At 26.2% G+C, this 16454-nt stretch overlaps 1 protein-coding gene across 1 annotated transcript; it reads left to right on the forward strand.

The window, feature by feature from the left end:
• The first annotated feature begins 615 nt into the window (after positions 1 to 615).
• On the forward strand, positions 616 to 10393 carry LOC136076679 (uncharacterized). Its single transcript, XM_065790010.1, has 17 exons — positions 616 to 778; positions 1644 to 1691; positions 2044 to 2120; positions 2559 to 2607; positions 2710 to 2804; positions 2954 to 3037; positions 3986 to 4029; positions 4203 to 4262; positions 4557 to 4642; positions 4779 to 4820; positions 5337 to 5507; positions 6111 to 6275; positions 6835 to 6894; positions 7397 to 7447; positions 7566 to 7603; positions 7712 to 7802; positions 7944 to 10393. The coding sequence occupies exons 6-17, from the start codon at positions 2958 to 2960 to the stop codon at positions 10272 to 10274; spliced, it is 3219 nt and encodes a 1072-aa protein (XP_065646082.1). The 5' UTR covers positions 616 to 778; positions 1644 to 1691; positions 2044 to 2120; positions 2559 to 2607; positions 2710 to 2804; positions 2954 to 2957; the 3' UTR covers positions 10275 to 10393.
• Positions 10394 to 16454: the final 6061 nt, after the last annotated feature.

Below are 16454 nucleotides of genomic sequence, written 5' to 3' on the forward strand. Positions count from 1 at the left end.
ATGATGATGATGATGATGATGACCATAGTTAAATTCGGTATTGTCACTTTTTTTTTCGTTAATGTAGATTTTTTTTCGGTATCGCAACTTCGCTTTCGTTTTTGCAACAGCGCTATCGTTTTTGCAACCACGTCATTCGTTTTTGCAACCGAAATGTATTTAAACTCGTTTATGCAACCCGCAATAGGTCAAATCGGCACCGGTAAGAAAATGTTAAAGCTTTCCGCCATTAAATTTACTTGAGGAATCTTCAAAAATTTGTTTAAGATGGTTTTAGATTTTTTAAAGTGTTTTGGAAAGTTTGTAATAATAATATTAATTTTAGTTTTTTAAACGGATTATTAAAATAGATTTTATCAAAAAATAAAAATAGTTGAAGCTGTATTTTCACTAAATGTTGTTTAGTTATATACATACTGTATGTATGTATGTCATAGCACAGTCAATGTCACATTAGCACTTGGACAAATAATTTAATGTTAATGTTTTAACTATTTAATATTATTCAATATTAATTATATTGATTTAACTAAAACATTTTGATTTTAAAGTTTTGGTTTGATTTGCCTTGTTGGTAAGAAACAATTAATTTAATTAAAAGTTTCAAAAATATATAGTCAGCTATAAATCCTACAAATTCAAATGGTTAAATGTCACGTATGTTCGGGGGACGCTTCCTTTTCTGGAACTATATGTGCCTTATGTAAAAAAATAATCGATATCCAATGCCATGGAGGTACAATTGGTGATGGCTATGTTGTCTGTAAAATATGTGCAGGTATTAAATTGTTACTGTATTTGTTGTTTATTTCTTAACATAAGGCTTATGTTTATACAAAAAGGTCTAAAGTATAAAATGGTACTAGAGCTTATAATAAGTTCTAATACTATTTTTTACTTTATACTATTTGTGATAAATGTAAAACAATGTTGCATTATTTAAAATAAATAAACCCTGTTGCATTATTTAATTAAATAAAACCTGTTGCATTATTTAATTAAATGTTGCATTATTTAATTAAACTCAATGTTGCATTTTCTAGTTAAATAAATCCTGATCCGGAGAGCAAAACTTTAACATTGCATATGATTAATTAATCATATGCAATCTTAAAGTTTTGCTCTCTGGATCTCTAATAATATAATATTGAGTTTAATTAAATAATCCAACATTTAATTAAATAATGTAACAGGGTTTGTTTAATTGAAATAATTTAATTAAAATATTTATGCTTAGAGACTCTAAACAGTTTAATTAAAATATTTATGCTTAGAGACTCTAAACATAAATGTTTTTTTAATTGTAAAGTAAAATTCAGTTAACAGCATAATTCTACAATAGTATATTTTATTCAACACAATATTTAATTTATCTCAAACTTTCAAACAATCTAGAGCTTTAATTTTGCAATATTTATTTATCAATCAAATGGAATATGATTAATAAGAATACAATTACTTTTTATTACATAAAATGTATTGCATATTATTTAAATTTATAAACTAATAATTTGCATTATAAGATTATAAAATTATAAGAATAAAATTATACCAAATAAATGTTTTTCAATTAAATAACTTTAAAAAATGTTTCAATATAGATTTAAAATAAATTTACTTAGTTTAATTATTTCATTATTAAGGTTGTTGTAAAATTTCTCCAACGAAAAAAGATGATTTAGTTGGTAGAGGTAATTTTTCATTTGTTTATATGTAACTTTTTTTATAAGCGTCTATACAAAAATATTTAAATTAATAAATATGAGAACTTTTTTTAACAACTACATAACTATTTTTATTGCTTATTTTTAAAAAGTGATAATTTTTTAAAATAAGCTCTTGTAGTAAACCAATATGAAAAATAAATCTTTTAAAGATAAGAAATTAAAGTTTTGTTTTTTGGATATTTTTCTCTATTGAACAATTATAGAGATAAACAATAACTTGCAATGTGCTTGCAAATTGTTCATGAGGATTTTATTTTTATTACTTTCGAATTAAGGCAAAGCAAATAGTAGCTTAAGAATAAAATTGCTTTTTTAGGTGTTCAAAAAATGACAAAAGAAAAAATTGAGGAAATAGCTTCTTCTCTCTTACTTAGATCTATATTTTCTGGGCAGGTATTAACGATACTTTTGTTAAGATGATAAAATGAATCTGTTTTATTATAAACTTTATATATATATATATATATATAATTTATATATATATAAATATATATATAAATTATATATATATTTATATATATAAATTATATATATATTAATATATTTATATATTATATATATATATATATAAATTACGTTAGTGTATTCTACAAATAGAATGCTCAATGTTCTTAAAGATCAAAGCAGTATATATATACATATATATATATATATATATATATATATATATATATATATATATATATAGATATAGATAGAGAGAGAGAGAGAGAGAGAGAGAGAGAGAGAGAGAGAGAGAGAGAGAGAGAGAGAGAGAGAGAGAGAGAGAGAGAGAGAGAGAGAGAATGAAATATATTTTAAAAATTAACATTTTTAAGCAATGGTATTTAGGTTTACAGTTACAGGCATGATTTATTTAATGCAGGAAGTAAAAGTAAAAGTAGGTGTAATTGTGTGTGTATTTTTTTTTTAAGATTTCAAATAGTAAAAAAAAATAAATGCAATGTATTTTTAAAACTTTTTTTTATTGTTTTACTTCCAGAAAATTTATGTGATCAAGAGCTGATTGACTTGTTAAGTGAGGATCAACAACACTATCTATATAGTGCTTTGGCTCGGTCATATAATTCTATAAAAGTAAATTTTATGTTTTGTCTTAATTTTTTTTTTTTTTATGCTTATTTAACATTTAACAGTATACGTAAAATATAATTATGAGTTAGTTCAAAGATCTTTTCAGAATTTTGAAAAATTCGTTGCATAACTGTTAGCTTGTTTTTTTTTAGTATAATGAATATGTATTTAAAGTTCTGGTGCCTGAAGCAATTATTTATCTTTTCGCTAAAGTTGAGGGAATGTCAAGAATTCAAGTATTCTTTTTATTGTTGAACTTTGTTATAATCTTATCCATTATTATCTTTTTTAGTTATCTTTTCAGTTTTAGTTAATCACTATACTTTTTAAGTTATATTAGTTTTGTAAATTAAAAGTTTAAATTGTTTTGAATTATTGTTAGGCAGAAGTTTTATTAATGTCATATATTTCAGAAAGGTAATTTATTATTTGTTTGAGAATCATAAATGTATGAGTTAAAATAACTTTAGTTATGAAAGCTTGTAATTTGTTTGTGACATTTGCTGAATGTTACTTAAGTCAGATGGCTAGAATAAATTATTATTGTTAAGAAAGCAGAGGAATTTGGGTTGTAATATCAAAGTAATACACAATAGTTAGTTGTAATACACAATAGTTACTTGTGATGCACAATAGTTAATTGAGAAAATGTTTGAAAACTTTATAAAATCTTTGTAACTGTTAAGTTTGCAATTCAAAAATGGGAACGAGTTTTTGTGATTTTAAGGAGTGCATTATATTTTAAATTAAAATGTACAAACTCTTTTTATAGGACTGATATTTCAATATTGGAATAATTTGATCTGTGTTATCTGATCATATTGCAAAATTTTTATTTCTCATCTTATATGGAATGTCGTAGCATCAAACTTATTTGAATTGCTTTAATATTTTCTTATTAAAATTTACATATAGTTCATTTTATTTTACATTTAGTAGTTTAAATATAGAATGCATGTAAAGCAGTTTTAAACAAAAAAGATTTTTACAAATTTTTAACTAGCATAGTATAGTAGTATAACGATTATAAGCTTCACTTTCAGTTAGAGTTAAACATTTTCTTTAAATAGCTTTCTTTGAATATGGTTGAATAACATATATGTGTTAATTATATAATTATGTTTAATAATTTATATAACATTCATATAAGGTTTATCTTTATATTTATATTTTTAATACTATAGAAATCAAGAAATTTCAGAGGAAGATGAAAGTGATAAATCATCAGGTAAGAATTTGTCAGAGTCAACTTAAATAACTAAGCTAATTTATTGCATTTAGCATTTTTGAAGTTAATTTTTAACTGTGTTGCATTTTAAATTTAAATCATAAATTTGTTGTAGTTTCATGTTTGTTGAAGCAGTTTTTATTAATCTTTTAATTGTATATTATTTATTTTAGACTGTGGTAGTACTTTTTCACAAAATTTGATAGAAAGGTTAAAAAGTTCTCAAATAGCTAGTATGTTTTACCCGTACCTTTTTTTTACTTATTAAATCATTGTAGTATATATTATGATAAAAAACAGTACTTTGCAATAAGTAATAGATAGTATTACTTATTGCAAATAAGTAAATAAAATAATATATTATTTCAAACATATTAAAACTATGCAAATAATATATGTGTGTACATAATTTTATGATGATTATATAATCTATTATGATGATATAGCTAATTATAGTTAATTTCTTATGTAGTATTCTCTTTTCTTTATGATTCTGTTTCCTGTATAATATTTCAAATTGTTTTTAGAAAATGAACGTTTACACAGATGGTCTAAAAATCAAGAAAGTACAAAAGTTATAAAAGACTGTGTTGTAATTGATAAAGAGGAAAATGTACTTTTTTTCTGTGCATTTGGAATTAATTTATTAATAAAATATTGTCAAGTTTATTTATAATGAAGAGTTTATATCAATACTTATCATATAGTACGTTTTTTTTTTATTAAAATGAATTATGGATATGTTTCAGAATGTCATTATCAATGAATTACTATCAGAATTAGTATTAAGGGTGAGTTTTTAGTAAAAGTGATTCATATATATATATATATATATATATATATATATATATATATATATATATATATATATATATATATATATATATATATATATATATATATATATATATACATATATACACATATATACATATATACATATATACATATATACATAAATATATATATATATATATATATATATATATATATATATATATATATATATATATATATATATATATATATACATATATAGATATATATACATATATACATATATACATATATACATATATACATATATACATAAATACATATATACATATATACATATATATATATATATATATATATATATATATATATATATATATATATATATATATATATATATATATATTTATATATATAAATGTAAATATAAGTTTTTAATATGAGTTAATGTAGCAAACTTATCTTTTTTTTTTTGATCAATGAACTTTTTTTATTTGGGATTGTTTTCTATAATGTGTTGTTTTTAACAGGTTTGTTCGGAATTAAATGAAAATATTTATTGTGAAAAAGAAGTGAAAGATGATAGAAATACAACTAAAGTTGATCAAGTTGAAAACACTAAACAATTGGTTGATGCAGAATATACTGTGTTTGATTTTGGAAAAGATTTTAAAGTTATAGATGTTGAAAATAAATATGAAGTAAATTTTGTTTTACTATATGTTTTATTATATTAAGTATCTGTTGCCAGACACTTTATTTTTATTTTTAATTCAACTCCCCAATACCAACAATGCAACTACAGACGATGAGGCTACTTAATTGTGGTTTTAACCCTCTCTCAACTCTATAACTCCAAAACACGAACCTTGGCAAACAAGGCCGCTGCATGGAGAAACAAGTTAAGCATGGTACTACCAGGGTCATGGTGGTGATTAAACTCAGAATCTCTTGCTTATGAAGTGAGTGGTCTACCACTACACCACTACCGCGTAATTAATTGGTTTGTGCAGATTTTATTTCTAAACATTAGTTAATGTATAACTATGCGGTAGTGGTGTTGTGGTAGAGCACTCGCTTCATAAGCAAGAGGTTCCGAGTTCGATCCCCACCACGTCCCTGGTAGTACCGCGCTCAACTTGTTTCTCCGCGCAGCAGCCTTGTTCGTCAAGGTTTGTGTTTTGGAGTTATAGAGTTGAGAGAGAGTTATAACCACAAGTAGCCTCCTCATCTGTAGTGGCCTTAACAGCCTTGGGGAAGTGAACTAACAAAAAAAAAAAAGAATTTTGAAATCTTTTCAGCAGGTTGGCTCAGATTTTGATGAAAACATTCATTTTCAAATTGAATCAATAGATGTTAAAAATAAGAATAAAGTTGAAAAAACTACAGAAGTGGCTAATGTAGAAGAAAAACACCAAATGTTTGATTTTGGAAAAGGAAATGTTATGGATGTTAAAAATGAGCATGGAGTGAGTTAGGTTTTATTATGTTATTTTAATTGAATATTTTAGCACTTGTGTGTTGTTATTTTAAAAATAAAGTTGAAACTGTCGTGAGTTTTTTTACGTTTAATCGAGAGCTGATATATACTGCCCTGCTTAGAAAATAAATAGGAGCTTTTAAAAACCAAATATTTTTATTTTATTTTAAGTTTATATTTGATTTGGTATCACTAATTTTCGATTAGGAGGTTTGTATTAATAACATAATTAATAATTATGTTATTAATACAAACCTCCTAATTGATTTTTAACCATGATTGTTTAGTCAGAGATATATATTATAAGTGGTGATTAAATTCCCTTGTTTAGCATAAGAACCTTACTATTTAATAGAATTTTGCTCATTATGGTGTGTTTTCTAGCAGAGCAGTATATCTGTTTATATCTTTTTTTTTTTTTTTTTGTATGTTTATGCATTTAAAAGTCTGTTATTAGCTTTGTATGTTTTATTTAGACTACAATCTAAATTTAAAAAAAATTGTTTCAATGTGTCTGAAATATATTCATAAATAATTTATATGTTCAGGAAAAATCTTCAGCATCAAGATCACCTTTAAATGCCAGTGTTGATGCAATGGAACTCAATGTAATTTTAATTATCAAAATTTGTACTATTTAACCATATTTCCTTTTATAATAGAATTTTTCATCTTTTCAGTAAAAAAATTTATATTTTTGTATATTTATTTTGTTTGCTTTTTTCAGTTTATGTCATGAGCACCTTCCCCTAAATGCTGACTTAAAAGCCTTATCCAAAACAATTAGCATTTTTTGTTTTTAATTTCAAGTTTGTTTTTACCTGTATGAAAATACCAGTTTTTGCAAAACAAATATTATTTTCATACATGTGTAAATAATATATTGGTTTTGCACATCAACTAATTAAGCTTGTGCAAATTGATCCAAGTCTATAAATTTCATTTTTGATCTTTTCCCCCTTTTTTACCCAAATTATTTGGGTTTTTTTGAACCCTTATTCATTTATAATATTTGCAAATTTGAATTCTCTTTTTTTTTAAGGAATTATTAATAAAAAACATCTACTTTTAAGATATATAATATCTATAAATTTAATGTTCACAATTTAGGAGCACTTAAGTGATATGACCAAAGTGTATAAGCGGTTTGGAAAAAGATTTGTAAGTAAAAGTTTTTGATTTGTCATTAAAAAAAGTTAAAATTTATTTATTTTAAAATATTTTATAATCTTTTGAAAAATTACTGTTTTATCATGCTCTGTTATTCATATTAATCTAGTCTAAAAAGAATGAAGAATTGAACAATGATATTCACAGGTTAAAACTATGACCAATTGAATACTTATAAAAATATAATTGCATAAATTTATATGAATAAAATTAAATTTGTTTTATTCTCAAAAATAATATTTGTTGTTTAAACAGTCGAGTTGCCATGAATGAAAATGAACAAACAAAAATGGGAAGTATGCTAACAGGATTTATGAAAGTTGGTTTGGTGTCTGAAGCTGAAAAAGTAAGTTTTTTTGAAAAAATTTAAAAAGTTTTTTCTGATTTTTTTTTTATTCTATTTAATAGAAAATGATTATTTTTAAAAATTTATTTTAATTTATTTTGAGAAGACTTATTTAGTTAGAGTTTGTATTTTTTAATATAGTTATTTAAACAATGGAAGAGTAATATTAAGTTTGAAAAAAATGATTTGAAAGAAGTAAAAAAATCTCTCCGTCAAAAAGTTAAATGCACAGAAATAGACTGTGGTGCATACATTATTGATCTTCCCAGACATCTTAGAAATATACATAAAATTAATCCTGAAGTAGCTAGAAAAGCTAGAGGTATTTTTGATCTAAGAAAAACAAGATCCTCAGGTGGAGAAAAAGTAAAAAAAAAGACAAAATACATATGTCCTATATGTAGCATTGTTACAAAAAACATACATGATCATCTTTATCGAGCTCCCCATCATCTTAAAAATGATTTGGCTACATATAGAGAAATGCTTAACAAAAAGCAACTTTATAATGAAAGTAATTATATGTCTGTATCTGAATGCACCGAAACAAACTCTGCTTTACCTAATTCAATAGGGTCAGGATTTATGACAAAATTACCAAATGAAGTTGGATATTTCCAAACATCTTGCTTGCCAAATAAACCTAAAAGCAGTAATGATGATAAAGATGATAATGAAGCAAATACTATAATTGAAAAAGGAGAAAATGACATTCTATGTTTTCAAGATTATCTTCACACATTTCTTCTTTACTTAAAAAGTCCATCAGGAGGAAAGAAAGATCCACAAGCTGCATCAAATGAAATGCATCAAATTAGAAGAATGATGGAAGTCATTTTACCAGACTCTCTAATGCTACCCAACCTGACTGATCTATGTTACACAAGTCTATTAAACCTTAAACTCTTACAAGATAAATGGTTCCCTTACTCAAAACAAAAAGGTTATGAGCCAGGCACTCAACGTTCTTATTTGCTATCACTAAGCCATTTTGTAAATTTTCTTCTACGTTCTAAATTAACTCCCACTGTTCCCAATGTTGTTCCTTGCGTCCTATCTGCTGATGTTCTCAATGTTTGTCAGAAAGAAATTAGTAATTGGAGAACCTCTCTGCGTGGTGAAGAAGCACTAAGAGAATATGATGTAATGATGGCAGATGCTGAAAATATAATTCCGAAGGAATCTTTTCAAGCTATAACTAAAAGTGATTTTTATCAAGATGTTGTTAAAAATGTTAAATATATTTACAATAATTACAAAAACAGGCCGTCAGAGTTTCTAGTTACTCGAACTCTGTTTACAAATATTAGAGACTGTATTTTTTTTGGCCTAATAACCAATAATGTTTCACGGTCTGGAGCTGTCTCAAGTATGACAGCTTCAGAATTTCGAAAAGGAACTTTTTCACCAACAGGAAGTTTTATTGTTTTAGTGAGGAAACATAAAACTGCTAAACAATACGGTCCATGTCAAATTATATTAAATCCTGATCTGAAAGTTATGTGTGATTGTTACGATCAAATTATACGCAACGCAATTCCAGGTAAAATGTCGGAAAACTTTTTTATAACATGGTCTGGGTGTGCGTTTGAATCTGGCGGTGTTTCAACTCAATTAAATTCTTTTTTTTCAAAGTGTCTGGCAAATGAAGATTCAATTGAAAAACGATGCAGTGCTACGATGGTTCGAAAAAGTCTGCTTACTTTTTTTTATGACAATCATCCTGAATATAAAAGCAAGTTAGCAACCCTTATGAAACATAAAGAAACAACAGCTCAACGGTGGTATTACCTAAACAAAAACAAACAAGATACATGTGAGGCATCTGAAAAAGTTACTGAAACTTTATTTGGAGACATCAAAGTTGAATCTAAAGCACAAAGTCTAAAATCAGAAGTTTTCCCTAAATCATCATCTATGTTAACCAATATTAAAAAAAAGACTTTACATTCTGAAGAAAATCAAGATTCCGAATGTTCAAATATCTCTGAAACTAGTGATGTTAGTGAAAGTGATGAGGAATATAATTTTCAATCTAATTCAATACACGCAAAAAAAAGTTGGACAACAGATGAAATAAATGAATTACATAAACTATTTAATATTTCTGATACTATAACATTAACTCAACCTATAATTCGGAAAGTTGTTGCAGAAAATGAAATTCTGAAATTTCGATCTCCTAAACAAATATATGACAAATTGCTACATTTAAGAAAATGCAAAGTACAAAATGAAAATGAGGAAAAGCAGTGTTTGAAGTTTTTATTCAATACAGAACAATTAAAAATGATAAGAAAATTATTTTCCTCTACAATATCTGGCCACCATAATGTTGTTTCACAAGCTAATGTGACAAGCATAATAAATCAAAATAGTGAAGCTCAAGAGTTATTTAAAAATTTTACTGCTGAGCAGATTGTCGCTAAAGTGCGTTATGAAAAAAAGAAGTTTTTGTATAAAAAACTCTAATTTTTAGATTTTTCATATATATATATATATATATATCTGTGTGTGTGTGTGTGTGTGTGTGTGTGTGTGTGTGTGTGTGTGTGTGTGTGTGTGTGTGTGTGTGTGTGTGTGTGTGTGTGTGTGTGTGTGTGTGTGAGTGTGTGTGTGTGTGTGTGTGTGTGTGTGTGTGTGTGTGTGTGTGTGTGTGTGTGTGTGTGTGTGAGTGTGTGTGTCTATATATATATATATATATATATATATATATATATATATATATATATATATATATATATATATATATATATATATATATATATATATATATATATATATATATGTATGTATATATATACATATGAATCTTACTTCGAAATATTTCTAGTTTTTAATACTTTGATTAAATAAAAAAACATGGTTAAAGTTTTGAAGTATAATAAAGCAATCAATATTATACAAAGTTTGCGATTTGCTATAACTTTTTTATTAGCATTTATGTTTTGAAATTCGAAATTTTTTCATTCAACAGGTTGGCATTTGTTTTTACCAAATTTAAGTCAAAATTTTTACTTGTTAATTTTACCTGTTAAATTTCTGATGAAAAATTCTCTCATTTGATTTAAATGTGAAGATTTGTAGTATTTAAATTTTTTATCAGGTGAAAATCTTTTAATATTTTTAAAGATATATATATATATGTGTGTGTGTATATATATATATATATATATATATATATATATATATATATATATATATATATATATATATATATATATATATATATATATATATATGAGTGTATATTGGTACATGTTGTATTCTATTAGAAAAAAATAACTCTTGTCTGCTTAAAGTGATTTATATTTTTTGCAAAATAGATCAAATTATGCTAAAATAATTTAAATTAAAGCAAAACAGTTAATATAATAGAGGAAATAGGTTTTAGATTACCTATTTAAAGGTCTTAATCAACACCCCATAAATTACGAAACGCTAAGTTTCACTAACAACAAAACAAAAAAGATCAAAAGTTTTTCCTCGCCTTAAATTAATTAAGAAATAAAACTAGCTCATCAAGTTTAATAAAAATCACCACGTAAAAAAACTTAAAATCTTCTGTTTTTTAAATAAATTTAGCGTTGCGTGATTATGAACGATCCCTAAAACAATAGGATTGTGGTTACATTTTGTTCAACAATGGATCATGAAAACTAAATAGGACTGAATTTTTGGAACGCATCTTTTACAGTTATTACTTCATTTTATATACTTTAATTACAATTTATATATAGTTAGTTCCTTATCTATTTCAGATGAAACAGATACTTGAAATTTATTTGACGCAGACTTATGACGTAGTGCGATGCTTGAGATCAAATCTCTGCTTAACCGGGCACGTCATCCTCTTCTTGAGGCGGTTTTAAAGACTGTTACAGTAACCATACGTATTATATATTAAATTATATTTCCATAAAAACTACAAAACTTTAAAAAAGTTTGAATGATATAAAGTTAGAGGGGCGGTTATAACATTTTTCGGAATAATACAGTATAAACCTTATCAATTTTAAACGATTCTGTAATATATATAACCTAAAATTAGTTTATGAATTTAATTTATTATGTAATTTTTACTTTTTAGCATTGCTTAAAAAAACCTCCGCTTTTAAACAGCGTACCACCCTTCCACCCGCCGTTATAGATAAAAATAAACTACTCACTGTTTCTAGTTCACTGATTATATAATGTCTACATTATCTTACGCTAAAGGTTTTAGCCACCAAAATAACTTTCTTTTAAGGGTCCAACCTGCCTTATGCTTTCTTAAATGCTCTTAAAAGATGTCTCTCGATACCCGATTTTTCTTAATAATTCAGCGCCTTTGGTCATGTACTTATCCTAACATTTAGTCAATATTCCTGGAACAATATTTATAAAAATAGACTTTCATAGAAAGCTCTTTAACTTCTATATTAATTTATTATTAAATATAGTAAATTTTAAAAGTTTTACTCGATTCATCAAAAGTAATCCGTGTAAACCACCATTAAATATGCGTATTTTGTTTAAAACTAACAAGTTTTTCTGTTAAACCTCAACATTTTTTTTTTAATTTTGAAAAATTATATAATTTTTTTCATAAAAATAAAGATTATTATTTGGATTATGGTTTTTTACTGATATTTGACCTAAAATAAACAAAGAATCAAGGTTTTTACAAGCGATCGGTATTGCAACCTTCATTAATCGGTAATGCAACTTCTACGACATACCCGTGATACAGCTAAAAATGTATCTTCTTTTTATTAAAAATTATTTCAGTATCTTTCATACCAAAGATAACGGAGTCCATCACTCACTTTCATAATCACCAATCAACAAAATAAAAATTATGAGTTTTTTTAGATTTATCATGAAATCAAGTAAGCTTTAACTCAAGTATAATTAGAAACAATTTATACTTGGTTTAATAAAAAAAAAATTTCATGATAAATTCATATTTTAGGCTTATATGATAATGGTGATCATTATATTTTTAGGGGTGATCGACTCCTAACAATGTTTAAAATCATATCAGAATAACAATTTAACCATCACCCCATTTTTAATAAAAACAATAACAAAATATCAAAACCTCGGTAATGCTACGCGCCGTTAAATTGGAATAAAAGCGCAAAGTTGCATTATCGAATAAATTTCAACATACTGATGATGATGATGATGATGATGATGATGATGATGATGATGATGATGATGATGATGATGATAATGATGATGATGATGATGATGATGATGATGAGTTATTGTATTTAGATATATCTGAGATATGCACAGCACTTAAAAGTCATTATCTTACAAATTATGGAAAAATAGATGAAATTCAAACAGCATTAAAAGCACCTGCAATTGTTGATTTAAAGCATAAATTTGTTGATGTGTCATTGATGCAGTTACTACTCAAATAAATACTGTTTATAGTGTTGAGCAAAAGAAATTTCTTGAAAAACAATTTTATACACCAATTCCATATAGTGAAATTTTTATGAAAGAAAAATCTGTAACATTAATATCTAGAATAGCTGGCATTCGGAAAACATAGTTGCTTAGAAAATGTTTGCTTGATTGGTCAAATGATATAATTTGGAAAAATGTTAAACTTGTCTTTTATTTGGAATGCAGGAGACTAATTCAATATCAAAATATTTCAAGTATTAATGAATTACTAAATGTTTTCTTTAAAGATATTATAAATGATTTTAATATTAGTAATCATAGAGCACTGTTTATAATTGATGGATTAGATGAGTTTAAATATTTGAATGAATTAATAAATCCAAGTTTGAGTTGTAACTATCCAATTGTTAATGCTCTAACAGAAATCCAAAAGTACAAATATGTAGTTGCTGGTTGATCATAGACCAATGTTGAAAAAGTATTTCCCGTCAGCAGCCAGCACCCTAGCGCCTGATGGTGTTCTATTTGAGAATGGGTGTGAGGTCAGTAATAAAAATATTTAGGGCATAAAATTTTTATAAAAAAATTCTTATAGTGGTTAACGCCGATTTGCCTTAACGCTCTCGTAATAAAAAAAAATAGGGTTACAATAAAAATTGTTACAATCTTTTGTCTTGTCTGAATACAGGGTAATTATCTTTTACAAAGTTTTCAAAAGTCATCTGTGAGTGTAATTGTTTGCCAATACCACAAAAATGGCAATCGTTTCTATTATTGAAAATTTTAAAAATGATGAAAATAAATAGATTATCTATTTAATGAAGCGTGACGAAAGGTATATAAAATCTAAAAAAAATCAAATAGATTCATAATAAATGGAAACAAAAAACAAGCCGTTACAACAATTTCAAACTCAGACAAATGTAGCAGTTGTTAAACCTTATAAACCAGATCCTCCGATAGATAATGGTGGTACGCACGACTCACATGGCAATTTTATTTGACCGTTTCAAGTCAGTCCTTTCTGAAATTTTTACAGAAAAAAAACTGACAATATTAGCGATTTCAAGTCTTATTATTATCGTTGTTGTTGGAGGCTATTTATTTGGAGCGTTATTGGCTGCTTTTATTTTACTTGGAACAATGATGGGATTATATATTTGTAATAAAATAACAAAAAACACATTGTAAAGAATGTTTTTTGTATATTATAATAAATTATTTTCCAATTCTATTTATTCCGTAAGAAGTTCCACCTGAAATAGCTCCGCCCAAAACAGCTTTACCAATGGTAGGTAGAAGAGCGCTAGCAAAGGAAGGTAAAACAGCTTTAGAAACCATTCCTAAAAGAGGACCTAAAAATATTCCACGCATTCGTCTAGTTCTTTTATAATGTCTTTTATGTTGTCTTTTATAGTGTTTTTTTTATGTCTTTTTTTATACATTTTTTTATTGTGGTATAAGAGATGATAATAAAGTTGGTGCTAAAACCGCTGCTAAAAGGGTAGAAATTTACCACGCATACGTTTTCTAAAATGTCTTCTTAAACGTTTTCTACCAGCTCCTTTTAAGGGAGATAAATAAACTCTTCCTCTTTTTCTATGCATTATGACATGATTGAGGTTAGTTAAAGTAATTTATATTGTAAAGACAATGTTGCGCGCTACCTCAATGATGCCGGCGGTGTCCGCTTCTTCTTGTACGCCTGCAAGCCATTAACACTAGAATAAAAAAAATAACAAGATTGTTAGAATTCTTTTAGAAATAAATGGTCGTTTGCTTATAAGAATACAATACAAATAGGGTTCGTTTAACAAAAAGTAAAAATGTTTTATGTTAAATTTAAGATGATTTAAATTTGGTTGGAACATAGGTTATTTGTGATTGGTCTGATACCCCAGTTTCTACGAGTGAAGCTGGATATTGAAGATACATAGTAAGCACACCTCTAAATTGATGTGTAAATTGAACGTTGATTTGAAATGAATTATTTCCTGCGATTACAGCGGGAGGTTTATCGTTGACGAAATTGAAATCACTAGTGGTGTCGATGACTAAAAGTTCTGTAGTGTTAGTAGAGCTAAAATACTTATTAGGGTGTCTCAAAAAACTGTCATCGTCACTATTATAATAATCTGCAAAATTATTAATATTTAAAGTAGAGGCTCTATTTCCTTTACACCAAGAAACATAATTTTTCCAAAGTTGCCATTGATCGTCTTGTTTAGTCAAATCGTATTCGCTAGTGTCACCCGGTGAATTAACAAATGTTCTTCTAAAATTATAAAAAGTAACTTTTTTAATTATATTACAAGCCATTTCGACTGGCGCTAAACAATTTTTGTTAAAATGATCGCTTTCTTTTTTTGATGTAACGCAAAATATAATGCTAAGCGGCACAAGATCTGCTGTTTTTATACTTACTAGATTGACAGTGACTTCTGTAACATTTTCTACATTGGTTGCAACTTGTTTGTAATGAGCTATACGTAGTAAAGTATAAGCTTCATCTTTTTTACTGTTGAAATATAAAGATCTTTGTACCGGTAAACTGGGTTTGATTCTATAACTATTGTTATAAATCATGGGGTTTTTAATAGCAACACCCACATTGGCAAGCGCTGTTATGTCAGCATCAGCGATTAGTCTTACCCATTCTAGGAGTTGATTCATATCATTATCAATATAAAATTCCAATTTAATTTGTTTATTTTTTCTAAAATACTCTTTCATTTGAAAAACTTCACACAATAAATGGAAAGGTATTCTAAATTTACAACCTTTTTCTCCTGTCAAGAAAGCATTATATCTGTTTACTAACGCTGTTTGAAAAAAGGGAGTAAACGCTGAAATGAGAGCTCTAACGACTTCATTAAGATCGGCAGCTTGCACAAGCGTTTTGGTTTCGGCAAAAGTGACAGCGTTTGTAGTCAAATCGGCTTCTTCTACTTATCCTAAATTAGGATTATTCATAAATTCTCTCAAACTTTTCATATAACTTTTTTTAATCAGTAGAGCTCTAAAACGATCATAAGCTCGATTAACTTTAGCGTTGTTAGCACAAGTAGTATTGTTTATTTGATAATTGGGATAAAATTTGACAGTTTTAATTAAGACATTGATAAAATTTGAAGTTAGACACACTCTTCCTAATAAAGCGTTGTCTGTTCCAGCGACAAATCTTGTTTGTGTGTTCAAATTTTTAAAAAGAAATAAATCCAAATCCAAATAACAATCTTGTGGATATGT

The sequence above is a fragment of the Hydra vulgaris genome, chromosome 02 (assembly GCF_038396675.1).
Source record: "Hydra vulgaris chromosome 02, alternate assembly HydraT2T_AEP".
Classification (NCBI taxonomy): Eukaryota; Metazoa; Cnidaria; class Hydrozoa; order Anthoathecata; family Hydridae; genus Hydra; species Hydra vulgaris.